The 16,869-nt window shown below is 41.0% G+C and overlaps 1 protein-coding gene across 1 annotated transcript in view; it reads left to right on the top strand.

Moving 5' to 3' along the window:
• hcn1 (hyperpolarization activated cyclic nucleotide-gated potassium channel 1) overlaps positions 1 to 16,271 on the top strand; it is a gene marked incomplete at both ends in the record, with an annotated part of 129,275 nt that extends 113,004 nt beyond the window's left edge. The window contains 2 exons of the mRNA XM_084169929.1: positions 1,613 to 1,777; positions 15,139 to 16,271. Of these exons, the coding sequence (XP_084026055.1) occupies positions 1,613 to 1,777; positions 15,139 to 16,271 (1,298 nt within the window). The remainder of the gene's footprint in view (positions 1 to 1,612; positions 1,778 to 15,138) is intronic.
• Between the last annotated feature and the right edge of the window lie 598 nt (positions 16,272 to 16,869).

Raw genomic sequence — 16,869 nt, 5'->3', positions numbered from 1 at the left:
CTCAGATGAGCTGATCTTCGTTAGGGCTGATCTTCGTTAGAGCTGATCTTCGTTAGGGCTGATCTTCGTTAGAGCTGATCTTCGTTAGAGCTGATCTTCGTTAGAGCTGATCTTCGTTAGTGCTGATCTTCGTTAGAGCTGATCTTCGTTAGGGATGATCTTCGTTAGGGCTGATCTTCGTTAGAGCTGATCTTCATTATGGCTGATCTTCGTTAGAGCTGATCTTCGTTATGGCTGATCTTCGTTAGGGCTGATTTTCGTTATGGCTGATCTTCATTAGTGCTGATCTTCGTTAGAGCTGATCTTCGTTAGGGCTGATCTTCGTTAGGGCTGATCTTCGTTAGAGCTGATCTTCATTATGGCTGATCTTCGTTAGAGCTGATCTTCGTTATGGCTGATCTTCGTTAGGGCTGATTTTCGTTATGGCTGATCTTCATTAGTGCTGATCTTCGTTAGAGCTGATCTTCGTTAGTGCTGATCTTCGTTAGGGCTGATCTTCGTTAGGGCTGATCTTCGTTAGGGCTGATCTTCGTTAGTGCTGATCTTCGTTAGAGCTGATCTTCGTTAGTGCTGATCTTCGTTAGAGCTGATCTTCGTTAGGGCTGATCTTCGTTAGGGCTGATCTTCGTTAGTGCTGATCTTCGTTAGAGCTGATCTTCGTTAGGGCTGATCTTTGTTAGGGCTGATCTTCGTTAGGGCTGATCTTCGTTAGGGCTGATCTTCGTTAGGGCTGATCTTCGTTATGGCTGATCTTCATTAGGGCTGATCTTCGTTAGTGCTGATCTTCGTTAGGGCTGATCTTTGTTAGGGCTGATCTTCGTTAGGGCTGATCTTCGTTAGGGCTGATCTTCGTTAGGGCTGATCTTCGTTAGTGCTGATCTTCGTTAGGGCTGATCTTCGTTAGTGCTGATCTTCGTTAGTGCTGATCTTCGTTAGTGCTGATTTTCGTTAGTGCTGATCTTCGTTAGGGCTGATCTTCGTTAGTGCTGATCTTCGTTAGAGCTGATCTTCGTTAGGGCTGATCTTCGTTAGTGCTGATCTTCGTTAGAGCTGATCTTCGTTAGGGCTGATCTTCGTTAGGGCTGATCTTCGTTAGTGCTGATCTTCGTTAGTGCTGATCTTCGTTAGGGCTGATCTTCGTTAGTGCTGATCTTCGTTAGGGCTGATCTTCGTTAGGGCTGATCTTCGTTAGAGCTGATCTTCGTTAGTGCTGATCTTCGTTAGTGCTGATCTTCGTTAGGGCTGTAATTACACAGTCCATTGCTTCCTCCCTCTCTGTGTGTCTGTCAGAGATCTCCAACACTCACAAATGATATGTTACTGACAATATATGTACGCATTTTTGGCTATCAAAGCCTTAGACAGCATTAGAGACCGAATAGAAAGAGCTGAGAAGGAGTGTACACACACTCAGTAGTGATTTAAATAAACAAAGGATACCCGCAGACAGACCCATGGTCTCCCTGCAAAATAAAACTGCGAGAGCTTCGAAAGTGTGTGGAAATCTATCCTTCAGTCATGACCAAACAGAAACAGGGCATTATTTCAGTGACATCACAAAGTAAGAGTTGAGCGAAGAGTCTTTATTGTGAGTTTTGTATTGTTTCTGCAGAGATCTGTCTGCTGACGAAGGGAAGGCGCACGGCCAGCGTTCGCGCTGACACCTACTGCCGTCTCTTCTCTCTCTCTGTGGATCACTTCAACGAGGTGTTGGAGGAGTACCCCATGATGCGCCGCGCCTTCGAGACCGTAGCCATCGACCGCCTGGACCGCATTGGTAAGACCATGACCACGCCTTGTGTAGCTACTGTACTGTGATGATTGGTTTCGCTGTCGTGGCCTGCCTGTGCCATGCCATGTGTATGTGACTGTCTTCATGGTGTTTGCCCTCCTTCACAGACTGTCTGTCTGCCTGTCTGTCTGTCTTCATGGTGTTTGCCCTCCTTCACAGACTGTCTGTTTGCCTGTCTGTCTGCCTGTCTGCCTGTCATGGTGATGCATGACCTGTATGCTACAATAATCTTAGTCCTTTCTTTCCTTCTCTCTTTCCATCAAGTTAACTTAATTTTATAAAATGTTTTACATTGATAACATAACTTTACAATAATTGTTTACATTGGTAACATTGATAGTTTAAAAAAGAAAAGTCAAAGTCCAATTGTGTTATTAATAAATGGAAGGCAGTGCATGTCACTGTCAATCCTGGAGGGTGTCAGATCTGTCTGTCCGGGAGGGTGTGAGATCTATCTGTCTGGGAGAGTGTCAGATCTGTAGTGCTGAGCGATTAGTGCTTTTTGAGGTTGGTTCGGTTTTGGTTCGATCATTAAAAAATTATCACAATTTTTTTTAAAACATGAAATGCATTAGGAAATAATGACGTTACAATGATTTTAGAGCTTTTTAATGGAAATTCCAAAGACAAAAATAGTGAACATTAAATGTGTCTGTCCACATTGGGTAGACATCAATAGAAATTACTATGAAATAATAAAATATTTCAGTTGTGTATATTATTATTATTTGATTACTTTATTATTTTTCATTCCTTAAAGTTATCATCTCATCTCTGCTCAGGCTGTAGCAGTCAGCCAGCCAGGCCATCTAACGTTATGCGCTCCCCATACTGTCCTGTCTTTAGTCATCCTATTTAGCTAGCCTGTCTAGCTATGCTGCAGAGCTGTCTGACAAAATCATTTTACTAGTACTTCAAAGTAAATAAGGTATACTTTCACAAACTGTCTCTGTCCCTCTCTCTCGTCGCTGTGTACATTCCTCTCTCATGCGGTCTGTGTGTATCTAACCTAACGTAGCAGGCGTAAAAGTGTATCCATCCAGAGCACTGTATTTAATGACGAGATGCTCATGTCTCCGCCCTAACAATGGGAGTTGTTGTCCCAATGGCTGGAAGGCAGGCGGCAAGCTTAGTCGAGAGTGAAACATCTCGCTTCACCTCTTCCTCTCTGATCCGTCTCTGTCTGAGCCGGGAAAAACAGGCGCAATGGATTATGGTCATTATAGTTAATTACCACGTTTCTGCGCTGAACTAGGTTGAATATTTGCTTAATGAGCCCAGCATCCCACATAGTTCTTGACTTGATTTCTCAGATTTCTCTCGTGAATGATTGGGTTTCTCTCCAGAAAAATGGTGCGTTGGGCTCAGAAAAAACACGAACTAAATGGAATTTCAGTAATTGAACCAACGTCAGTCAATTTGTTGTTTAATAACCAAAAAATTATAATTAATCGCTCAGCATTACAGATATGTCTGTCCAGGAGGGTGTCAGATCTGTCTGTCCAGGAGGGTGTCAGATATTTATGCCCTGGAGGGTGTCAGATCTGTCTGTCCTGGAAGGGTTCAGATCTGTCTGTCCAGGAGGGTGTCAGATCTCTCTGTCCAGGAGGGTGTCCGATCTGTCTGTCCAGGAGGGTGTCAGATCTGTCTGTCCAGGAGGGTGTCATGTCTGTCCAGGATGGTGTCAGATCTGTCTGTCCAGGAGGGTGTCAGATCTGTCTGTCCAGGAGGGTGTCAGATCTGTCTGTCCAGGATGGTGTCAGATCTGTCTGTCCAGGAGGGTGTCAGATCTGTCTGTCCAGGATGGTGTCAGATCCGTCCCTTCTTTGGTTTGGTGTTGACCCTCAACTGGAACCCCTACCGGAGAGTGGACGGAAGCTATAATTCATCTGCATGTGCCTCCGTATCCATTCACCTGCACACCTGGGTATGAGCAGCACCCCGTCCCAAGGACCAGCCCAGCCAGAGCAGACATAGACTGGCCTGGCCCCCAAACAGAGCCCTGAGCTGGGCACGTGACACCAGGGAGGGAGGGCAGGGAGCAAGTGGCCTTCAAATTGACCAGGTTTGACCAGGTTTGACCAGGTTTGACCAGGCTTGACCAGGTTTGACCAGGCTTGACCAGGTTTGACCAGGCTTGACCAGGTTTGACCAGGCTTGACCAGGTTTGACCAGGGTTGACCAGGCTTGACCAGGTTTGACCAGGGTTGACCAGGCTTGATCAGGCTTGACCAGGCTTGACCAGGTTTGACCAGGGTTGACCAGGCTTGACCAGGTTTGACCAGGGTTGACCAGGCTTGATCAGGCTTGACCAGGCTTGACCAGGCTTGATCAGGCTTGACCAGGCTTGATCAGGCTTGTAGACATGATATGACTCCCCTTAGCTTCTGTTAGGGTTGCACAATTCTGGCAACTTTCCCAAAATTCCCCCGGTTTTGCAGAAATCCCGGATGGGATAATCCTGGAATCAGCAGGGAATAAGCAGGAAATATGAGAATCCTCCAACCTGGATTTCTGGAAAACTTGGAAATTTGTGGAATCTACTAAATGTTGCAACCCTAGCTACTCTAGCCAGTTCCTTCACCTCTCACTCTGGTTCCTGCCAAGCCACGTTCCTTTCATTTGTTAGAGCAACATAGACAAACTTTGCCGTTATTAGTGGCAATTTAACTAAAGTCATAAAGAAAGATAATCAATTAATCAGATAGAAACATAATTATTTTAACGACTGAAAAAAGGGGCACATGTATGTAATGCAACCAGGGCATCTTTTTGTTTTAAATGCTGTTTTTCCTAAATAACTTTTAAATAATTATGCTCATAATGTACTATATTTGTACTATATCAATATTTGGGAAATAATCTGATATAATCTGGTGTAACTGTTTCTCCTCAATTGACTGCTTTAACGCTACAAATATCGTCTGATATTTATCTGGAGAGGTTGCCTTTAAAATTCACATTTCATCATGGCCACACACTCATAAGAAGTAGAAAGCATATAGCATTTAATGCTTGTAGAATATTGCACTAGTAATGCATATAAGTAATGCATTCCTTTGGAGAAAGCACCTTTTCATATTTTGTGTACTCTATGTACTCTTTGTCCTAAGACGGCCATTATGTTTCCATAGAAAGTCTATTATCTTTTATCTTTATTAAAGGACAGAATACAGCAGGTGGCTTGGTAAGCTATATTTATTATATTACAAGTGCCTTTTTGTCAGGTCTCACATTTTGACAGAAGTTCGAAGTTAACTGATGTCATATGCAACATTTTAGAAATCAGCAATATTATTTTTTAGAGAGCACATTTTTGGTCTCTTAACTTTTAGTTTCTGCATAGAGAGGCTTCATTTTGAAGTGAGCTTGGTAGGGATGTTAGAATGGTTTGTTTCTCCATGTGAGGCCTACTTTCATAATGTGCACATTATTTTGCCCCCATTTAATCCCTAGCCTTTTCTGCTTTAAAATGTTCACTTTCTTGAATGATTTTAGGCAGACGGCCCATCTACCCTTGTCTGAACCTATGAGATACACATAACTTAAAATAACTCATAAGAAGATTACTTAAAAGAAACATTAGCTGATTCAAACATTCAATTCAAATATGATTTTAAAAAATGTAATTAAAAAAACATAATTGAAAGGAGTCATCCAACTCCCCCTCTGTAAAAGATAAGATCAAGTATGAATCTTAAGATTACTTACTAAACATGCATTATGGCAAGTTAAAGTTAACATTACAGTTATGACATTACAACAACAAATATTCAAATGTTTATTCAAATTACCGGTAGTTTGAAACTATGAGTGTATAAAGCATTAAAGAGTGATGGACCATTACCGTAAGAATATAGGAATTGGATAGTGGAGTGTTTGGGGATATTTATCATCATATGCATAAAGTATGGTGAGGGTATTAAACAGGAACTCTGGGACATTTGTTTGAATTGCATGGCCAAACATTTGATATATAATAGCAGAAAGTTATTGTGAATTCTGTCTATAACAAACTTGAATTTTGCTCAGGCACATTATCATACTATCTACAATTATTACCAAAATGGCGACATGATAGAAGTTTTTGTGTACAGGCACCCAGTGTCTTTTAAATGTAACAGATACTGTGAGAAGATTTTTACAAAAACAAGTTGAATTTGCAGAACGATAGTGTGCAAATGTTGGCTCAACCGTGGATTAAGCCTGTGGTTTGTATTTATTTCCTGTTTGTTTGTTTGTTTCTTCTTCGTTGGTTTATTGAGTGTTGAGTTGGTATGTTTGTTTGTTTCTTCTTCGTTGGTTTATTGAGTTTTGAGTTGGTATGTTTGTTTGTTTCTTCTTCGTTGGTTTATTGAGTTTTGAGTTGGTATGTTTGTTTGTTTCTTCTTCGTTGGTTTATTGAGTGTTGAGTTGGTATGTTTGTTTGTTTCTTCTTCGTTGGTTTATTGAGTGTTGAGTTGGTATGTTTGTCTGTGTGACTCAGGCATGTTGATATTGAATTGCTTTGCACCCCTTGTGTTGACTCAACATTGCAATACTATTGAGACAGGCATGTCAATCAATCAATCAATAAAACATGGTTGGGATAGACCAATCAGAGCAAATTAATAGTCCACAGTGCCTATTAGGCGAAAATGGTATGTTGTCATAGCGCTGAATGTACCTTCTTCTGGAAATGTGAATGAATCCTCTCATAGCTTTGACCAACTGGCTATAGTACTGTACATCAGTTCCATTGGCCTGTAGATTCTGTCTACACTACCATCTGAAACGTATGCCCTATGACCTCTGTGGTGGTCGTGATTTACATTTGCCCTTTTCACTAGAGAATAAGATTGGCTTTTGGAAACAGCCAACAGATGTGTCACATTCTATTCCACTTCAAAACAAGAGGTGGCTGCTGGCTCTTAAAAAACACCTCTCCTGAATCAGGAAGTGTTATGGAATTCATCTGTTCATTTGGACTTTAAAAAAAAAAGGGGGGTTTGTCTCATACAAGGGAAAATACAATGTCATGATCAGTGCTGGATGTCTCGTTTATATATGGACTGAAAGTGCTTGTCTGGTTGGTCCTTTTTAAAAAAAGTACCATGCATTTGAAACAAATAACATGTTGCACAATTGATTGTGTCTCTATCTAAAAATGATTTGACCAGGAGTCCCTCTTGAGATGGGCACATCTCGTTTTCAAGAGTGTCATGGCCGACGAATAGGCAGCAGGTAAACGCTTTATTCAATTACAATATTCGCACAGCCAGGGTGAAATGAACCAGAAGCACTAAAAATTAATTTGTTCTCAAATACATCTTCCAGAACATGAACTCACGGTGTTACATTCATTCACAAGGTGAATTACTTCTTCCATTGAAAAGAAACCTAAAGTTGCACGAAGGTTCCCCACAGTAGGTTTAATTAACATAATCTTTGTTGTGAATATACAGGTTGAGAAATTGTAATTTTCTAAGTAGTAATTTGACAGAGGTAACCAAATCAAAGGGATATTGATTTAATGTTACATGCCATATTGTTTCTGTAAGCATTTAGGCAAGTACTTGGATTCTATCAATGCAACTATACAGATATTGCTGAGTTAAGGAATACATTTTCATCCGTTATTTTTAAATGTTTTTCATTATTTCAGCATTATTACAGTTGATGCTTAATCCAGTTTGTCATGAATTGTGAATTTTGTGATGGAGCCTTTTTAGAAAACAATTTATAATAATATTGAGAAAATGACTACAGTGTAATTGTTGAGCTGATCGTTGTCTTTGTTTTAGTACAACAGTTAAGAGTGACAGGAGAGAAAACCCAAGCAGCTTTATGCCTTTCCTATTTTTAGAGTTTGGGCAGACGTCATACCAAGCAGCCACCTGGTGAGGTTTCTGAGCTCTGTGTACCGCTCTGTACACGCCTCACCGTTCTGTTCCGTCTATAGGCACGGATTTACCTGCACGGACTAGTTGGTTGTGAAAGCCTACAGTATACATTTAATGAGCCTTATGGTCAGTAATCATTAATCTCCTAATTGATTAAGAGCCACAGTCTAAATAAAGTCAACGAGCATTAATCTACAGGCCTAGTTTAGTGTTCTATTTCTCTACACATCTCATCAGTACAGTGGTCCTAAGGGGCAGAGTAGCTTTTAAAAATGGGATGCAACAGGAATGTTTCTTATCTTATTGAATATACAAAGATTTGTTATTCATGATATCAGCTACCAGCGAAAGGTTCTGGGTTTTATTTTTTTATATTCAAAAGTAGTTAAAAGTTTGACACCAGACAGAGATAACAAGATCATTGTTTGTTTGTTTCTTTTGTTGGTTATAACCAGTATCAATGTTTTGTATTGTCCGTATTGCTGTTCTTATTGCTGTTCATTCTGTTAACCACCTTTTGTTTCAGTTTATTTAAAAAAATGTATTTCTTAATTGGTGTGGTGTTCATTTCCCCTTGGGCCCTCCCTCACATACATGATTGACAGTTCCTACTGGGCACAGACGTCATTTTAACATCTACTTTTGATTGACATTTGGTTGAGTTGTCAACTAATGTGAATTTAACGTAAAATCAACAACAAAAATGCACCATGTCATTGGATTTAAGTTGGGTGAAAAAAAATATGAAATTCCCTTATGTTTGTGACTTTTTGCAAATCCAATCAGTATACCACGTTGATTCAACGTCATCACATTTTGGTTGTTGTTGTTGAAATGAAGTGGAAACAACGTTAATTCAACCAGTTTATCACCATATCCATTAGTTCAACACAGCACAATACAACATGCTTTGTGAAATAACCACTGAAATAGCCACATTTCAGTTTGATTCAGGACATTTCAGTATGTTTCATGTATACAGACAATGAAGGGTCATCTTTAAACAACACCTATTCATTTCAATATTAACTGGGCAGTTACATCTAAAAGGACACCAAGTATGTTGAGAAAAATAAAATGTAACACAAATATGGGTATCCAAAGTTAAAGTGTAAGCAGTGTGTAAACATTAGATCTAAATCTACATGTTTAAACCCACCTGATGACCTATAATTATAAACTCAAGAATAGGAAACCATTGCAAAACAAGTGTGTTCTTGTGGCTCAAAGTCTTTATTGTATCCCTCTACTGTCAGTGCAGTCTAAGTTTCTAGTCATTTCCATGTCTAATTCCCTTAGTATAATGGTAGTGGTTATACGTATTTGTCTTACTGCATAATATAACTATATTATGCACCAATGTGTTTTTAATGCCACGATCTCCACAGACCTCAGCTGCCATTTGATCAGAGTCAAAGCATTACTGAGCTGTGTGAGATTTGACTGTGCTGTACCTGATTTACAAGGCCACTCCTCCATCCCATGACCTCGTGTTTCCACAATAACATGTCTGTGTTATGCTCCTCTCCATCCAGAGTTTAATCGTGAAGCGTTCTGTTCACCAATGTATGCTGATGTCATGTAAGTCTATGGTAACCCTGCAAGTCAGTGTCTGGTGTTAGCGTTAGCATCTAGCCACTTCCCTAGTGTTCAGCGCTGTCATGGGTCCACATCGAAGGGAATCACAGCCAAGCCAATGACTGATTGGCTTCCTTGGAATGACTGATAAGGGACTCGTCGTCTCTCACACAAAGCTTACCCAGTCTAAGGACAGAATCAATCACACCTGATCCACCCGCCAATGCACATCCCAGTGCTAGCGACAGTGCAAAAATAGAAAAACTGGCCCTGGCGGTTATTGCTTTGTGCTGGCTGGTGAGGCAGAATGTGTGGCATAGCAGAGACTTAGGTTATGTCCCAAAATGGTGCCTTATTCCTTCTAAACGTTTGACCAGAGCCCTATGGTAAGTGCACTATAAATGCAATAGGGTCCTATTTGGGACGCAGCCCTAGGGATGGATTTGACAGGACATGTCTAGCCAACGCTAGTTTACGAAGGAATCCCCTTGACTCTTTCTTCTCTTTCACACAAAGCTACGGATGTTAACATCCTGTCCTTATGGATGTGTCTGCCTGCCACAACAATTTTCCTTTGCCCTGCCGTTGACCCGGCCATCTGTACAGCTGACCATACGTCAACAGAGAGGCTATACAGAATATGGTCGTGATGCCAATGCCACTAACACTGTATTTTGTAAAGGATAACAGTTCAAAAAGGCTTCATGTAGATTAAATGGAATACCAAAAAATAGTATTTAGTCAACATTTTCCCTGAAAAAGGGAAAACTGTTAGAATCCGCCTTTAATTTTCAATACGTGTATTACTGTATTTTAAAGCAACATTTTTATTTTCGGAATAGCTGCCTTGAAAAGTTACTGTACTCTGTCGCCACTATACATCTACTTAACCAGGTGCTATGTCGCCACTATACATCTGCTTAACATGGTACTATGTCACCACTATACATCTACTTAACCAGGTACTATGTCACCACTATACATCTACTTAACCAGGTACTTTGTCGCCACTATACATCTGCTTAACCAGGTACTATGTCACCACTATACATCTACTTAACATGGTACTATGTCACCACTATACATCTACTTAACCAGGTGCTATGTCGCCACTATACATCTACTTAACCAGGTGCTATGTCGCCACTATACATCTGCTTAACATGGTACTATGTCACCACTATACATCTACTTAACCAGGTACTATGTCACCACTATACATCTACTTAACCAGGTACTTTGTCGCCACTATACATCTACTTAACCAGGTACTTTGTCGCCACTATACATCTGCTTAACCAGGTACTATGTCACCACTATACATCTACTTAACCAGGTACTATGTCACCACTATACATCTGCTTAACATGGTAATATGTCGCCACTATACATCTGCTTAACCAGGTACTTTGTCGCCACTATACATCTGCTTAACCAGGTACTATGTCACCACTATACATCTGCTTAACATGGTAATATGTCGCCACTATACATCTACTTAACCAGGTACTATGTCACCACTATACATCTACTTAACCTGGTACTATGTCACCACTATACATCTACTTAACCAGGTACTATGTCACCACTATACATCTACTTAACCAGGTACTATGTCGCCACTATACATCTGCTTAACCAGGTACTATGTCACCACTATACATCTGCTTAACATGGTAATATGTCGCCACTATACATCTGCTTAACCAGGTACTTTGTCGCCACTATACATCTGCTTAACATGGTAATATGTCACCACTATACATCTACTTAACCAGGTACTATGTCGCCACTATACATCTGCTTAACCAGGTACTATGTCACCACTATACATCTGCTTAACATGGTAATATGTCGCCACTATACATCTGCTTAACCAGGTACTTTGTCGCCACTATACATCTGCTTAACCAGGTACTATGTCACCACTATACATCTACTTAACCAGGTACTATGTCACCACTATACATCTGCTTAACATGGTACTATGTCGCCACTATACATCTGCTTAACCAGGTACTATGTCACCACTATACATCTGCTTAACCTGCAGATAGGTGCTTTATGGTGTGCTCTCTATCAGCTAAGAGACTCATAATAATAAAAGTCCAGTGTTATAGACATTCCTGCCTGTATAAAATGTCTGCATCCTTGAATAGTGAAGGCTGTATGGCCTTAGCACCATTAGGCAGTACACCGAGGAAGAAAACGTCTCTGTTTCGAAGGCCTCAGCCCAAAGATTGATGAGCCTTGGTTAAAGCTGCCAGCAGTTCCAGAACCTTATTCTGTCATCCTTACTAACCTAGAAAGTTTCTTTGCAATCGCGAGGAAAAGGTCAACAATTCAAAAGAAATACATCCTTGAAGTAAATCTTGACATCTCTCGTCATTCATAGCCAGCAGGCAGGAGAGGTAGAGCTATTCCGTTCTTTTAAAATTAACTTACTAAAGGAATGAATTTGTCAAACATAAAAAAAGCTTTTGTTTGATTTAAAAAAAAATCTTTGAGTTGCAATTTTCTTTTTATTGTAGGAACTTCATGTCACTAAACTAAACTGTCATTAAATAAATATGGTTTAGTAGTGGGGACCTATAGTTTTTAGGACTGTTGAAATATTTTTAATAGTGGTGGTTGAATCCTTCCAGTGTGTATTGTGTAGTGTATAGTCAACTGTAGTACTACTGAATGAATAGCCAACTTTAGTAAGGCGTAAACTGAATGTGTTTTATAATTATATTGTATGTCGATTCCTATGGTGTATTTGTGAAAATGATTAGAAACTAATAAAAATATATATTGGGTAGGTACACATATTTATTTGGACAGAGAAGCTGAAACTTTTAATTTGGCTCTATACTCCAGCATTTTGTATTTGAGATCAAATGTTTCATATGAGGCAACAGTACAGAATGTCACCTTTTATTTGAGGGTATTTTCATACATACATACATACATAAATACAGTGCATTCCGAAAGTATTCAGAACCCCTTGACTTTTTCCACATTTTGCTACATTACAGTTTTATTCTAAATCAATCTACACATGACATAGCGAAAACTGGTTTTTAGAAAAAACAGAAATACTCTTTGCTATGAGACTTGAAATTGAGCTCAGGTGCATCCTGTTTCCATTGATCATCCTTGAGATGTTTCTTCAACTTGATTGGAGTCCACCTGTGGTAAATTCAATTGATTGGACATGATTTGGAAAGGCACACAACTGTCTATATAAGGTCCCACAGTTGACAGTGCATGTCAGAGCAAAATAAGAAGTTTGGAACCACCAAGACTCTTCCTAGAGCTGGCCGCCCGGCCAAACTGAGCAATTGGGGGAGAAGGGCCTTGGTCAGGGAGGTGACCAAGAATCCGATGGTCACACTGACAGAGTTCCTCTGTGGAGATGGGAGAACCTTCCAGAAGGACAACCATCTCTGCAGCACTCCACCAATCAGGCCATTATGGTACAGTGGCCAGATGGAAGCCACTCCTCAGTAAAAGGCACATGACAGCCCGCTTGGAGTTTGCTAAAAGGCACCTAAAGGACTCTCAGACCATGAGAAACAAGATTCTCTGGTCTGATAAAACCAATAATTAACTATTTGGCCTGAATGCCAAACGTCACGTCTGCAGGAAACCTGGCACCAATCCCTACGGTGAAGCATGGTGGTGGCAGCATCATGCTGTGGGGATGTTTTTCAGCTGCAGGGACTGGGAGACTAGTCAGGATCGAGGGAAAGATGAACGGAGCAAAGTACAGAGAGATCCTTGATGAAAACCTGCTCCACAGCGCTCAGGACCTCAGACTGGGGCGAAGGTTGACCTTCCAACAGGACAATGACCCTAAGCACACAGCCAAGACAACGCAGGAGTGGCTTCAGGACAAGTCTCTGAATGTCCTTGAGTGTCTCAGCCAGAGCCCGGACTTGAACCCGATCGACCATCTCTGGAGAGACCTGAAAATAGCTGTGCAGCGATGCTCCTAATCCAACCTGACAGAGCTTGAGAGGACCTGCAGAGAAGAATGGGAGAAACTCCCCAATTACAGGTGTGCCAAGCTTGTAGTGTCATACCCAAGAAGACTCAAGGCTGTAATCGCTGCCAAAAGTGCTTCAACAAAGTACTGAGTAAAGGGTCTGAACACTTATGTAAATGTGATATATCCGGGTTGTTTTTATAATACATTTGTAAAAAAAATCAAAAAACCTGTTTTTTCTTTGTCATTACGGGGTATTGTGTGTAGATTGATGAGAGAGAAAAAAACAATTTAATCAATTTTAGAATAAGGCTGTAACGTAACAATATTTGGAAAAAGTCAAGGGGTCTGAATACTTTCCAAATGCACTGTACATACACACATACATGCATACATACAGATGCACAAAGATCATGCCCTGTTATTGGTACTGGTGAGAGGTTTTTTAATGATCTTTGACCCTCTGTAACATTCTTACTCATCCTTATTCACGATTCATTCATGATTATTCGGAATCATGGTATTATCCACATTAATGTAGAAGTGTTCATAAACATACAGTATTCTATTCTTATTTACAATAAAAGTGACTCCAAAATGACACAATACGTTATTTACCATTCATTTATATTTCCACAAAATAATCCGAAACACACTGCAAATCGAGAGCTTGGGACTAGAAGGTGCTATCTGCAAAAAGATGATTCTGAGATAATTGGCTTTAAAGTTCCGAACCCTCATTGCATAGAATGGTGTCAGCAATTTTTTATATTGTATTCTTTTGAACTTAACAACATGAATTTGGGGTATTTAAGGTAGTTTATAGGTAGAGACCATTGAACAGAACCAGGCTATGTCAATAACTTAATTTTGTCAAACATGAAGATAGAACCTTATAGTCCCGAGCTCTCGAAATGCATCCAACAAGTTTGTAGTCACAAGCAATGATGTAGTCATTGCGTGCAAGGAATATGGGACCAAATATTAAATACTAAAATAGGGGGACTAGATACATAAAGGGCTTTCATTTCTAAACGGTAAAACAGATATGTATGAACATACCCTCAAATTATTAAAGATTACATTCTGTACTGTCGCCTCATATGAAACATTTGATCTCAAATCCAAACTGCTGGAGTATAGAACCAAATGAAAAGTTTTAGCTTCACTGTCCAACTAACTACGTAGGGGAGTGTATATATTAAATCTTAATACTAATCTCTATATTCATATATTACCTTTCACCTGCTACCTCTTAGTATTTTATCACTCCATGTACTAGGTATCAAATATGTACAGTAGTTTGGTAATACAGCACTCTCATTCAGACGTCCTCATACTTACAGTACCAGTCAAAAGTTTGGACACACCTACTCATTCAAGGGTTTTTCTTTATTTTTACTATTTTCTACATTGTAGAATAATAGTGAAGACATCAAAACTATGAAATAACACATATGGAATCATGTAGTAACCAAAAAAGTGTTAAACAAATCAAAATATATTTTATATTTGAGATTCTTCAAATAGCCACCCTTAGCCTTGATGATAGCTTTGCACACTCTCAAATCTAAAATATATTTTGAATAGGTTAACACTTTTTTGGTTACTAGATGATTCCATATGTGTTATTTCATAGTTTTGATGTCTTCACTATTATTCTACAATGTAAAAAATTGAAATAAATAAAGAAAAACCATTGAATGAGTAGGTGTGTCCAAACATTTGACTGGTAGTGTACACCATAGTCACTCCCATTTCTACTCACTGTTACTCACACCTCATAACAACCCACACCATAACATCCAACCTGTGGTGTGTTAATATGCTTCCATGTCTACGGTGTGTTAATATGCTACCATGTCTATCACGGCTTAAGTCAACCTAACCTCTAAATGATCTACTCCTAACAGGGAAGAAGAACAGCCTGCTCCTCCAGAAGTTCCAGAAGGATCTGAACGCTGGGGTGTTCAACACGCAGGAGAACGAGATATTGAAGCAGATCATCCGTCAGGACAGGGAGATGGTGATGATGGTGGACCGCAAGCAGTCGGTCACAGGGATGTCAGTCACAGGGATGTCGGTCACAGGGATGAACACCACCCCGATGTCTGGAAACTCCATCATTAACTCGCCGGCTCAGCCGCCCTACACCACTGCCCTGGGCAACAACCAGTTCCAGCAGTCAGCCACCCCTTTGACCTACAGCGCTTCAGCCGTCATCGCCCCCTCTGCCGCAGCCGCCGCCCGCATCCTGCCAGCCTCGGCTCAGGGTGTCTATCCCGTCCCCAGCATCATCCACGGCAACCTGAACTCGTCCTCGCCCGTCCCCCAGACTCCCCTCTCTCTCCAGCAGCAAGGGGCCATTATGTCCCCGGTGTCCTTCGCCGCGGCTGTGTGCAGTCCACCCGTGCAGACCCCTGGGCTGGCAGGCCGCAGCTTCCAGTACGGCTCACCCACCGCCTCCCAGCTCTCCCTTATCCAGCAGCTGCCGCCTACAGCCCTACCACCACAGCAACCACTACCACTACCACAGCAACCAGGAGGAGCTGCGGCCTCCTCAGTGACACAACAACAACAACAACAACAACAACAACAACAACAACCACAACAACAGCAGCAGCAGCAGCAAGTCCCGTCACCTCAGAGGAGTGACAGCCTCCACAAGGCCAGCCATGCTCTCCAGTCGGGAAGCCTGAGTCGAGACGTGCGCCACCTCTCTGCCTCCCAGCCCTCCCTGCCGCATGACACATCCCTGGGCCCCCGAGCGCACCCTGCAGCGTCTGGGGACACCCTGGTCTCCATTGCCCCGCCGGTGGCTGCGGTCCAGGGGATGGGTATACAGAGCGGTCTCCGCACCACAGTGCCCCAGAGGGTCAACCTGTTCCGCCAGATGTCATCGGGAGCGTTGCCTCCGGTGCGAGCAGCGTCCTCTGCAGCCCAGCACAGGGATTCCACGGGCTCTAGGAAAGATTCTAGAAGAGATTCTACCTTAAGCAGTACAGAGACCGAGCAAGATAAGATGCGGTTCGCATCAAATTTATGATCCCATTTTACTTTTTTAAACTTCTGTTTTATTTCATTTTTAATGGAGATACAAAAAAGATAAAGATGAACTTGAGTATTTTTTTGTTTTCTCAAAATGTTATTCTGAAAAAAAATTTGCCTCAAGGAATTCCTGTACAGACTGCCCTTGTATTATATTTTAGACACATTTTCTCCCTAAATTTAAGAATGTATATTAAATAAATATATATACAGTACCAGTCAAAAGTTTGGGCACACCTACTCATTCAAGGGTTTTTCTTTATTTGTACTATTTTCTACATTGTAGAATAATAGTGAAGACATCAAAACTATGAAATAACACATGTGGAATCATGTATAACCAAAAATGTGTTAAACAAATCAAAATATATTTTATATTTGAGTTTTTTAAAGTACCACCCATTGCCTTGATGACAGCTTTGCACACTCTTGGCATTCTCTCAACCAGCTTCACCTGGAATGCTTTCCCAACAGTCTTGAAGGAGTTCCCACATATGCTGAGCACTTGTTGGCTGCTTTTCCTTTACTCTGCAGTCCAACTCATCCCAAACCATCTCAATTGGGTTGAGGTCAGGTGATTGTGGAGGACAAGTCAT

Source organism: Coregonus lavaretus (genome assembly GCF_964263955.1).
Source record: "Coregonus lavaretus genome assembly, chromosome: 10".
Taxonomy (NCBI): domain Eukaryota; kingdom Metazoa; phylum Chordata; class Actinopteri; order Salmoniformes; family Salmonidae; genus Coregonus; species Coregonus lavaretus.
The sequence above is the reverse complement of the archived record's forward strand: the minus strand, read 5'-3'. Positions and strand labels throughout refer to the sequence as shown.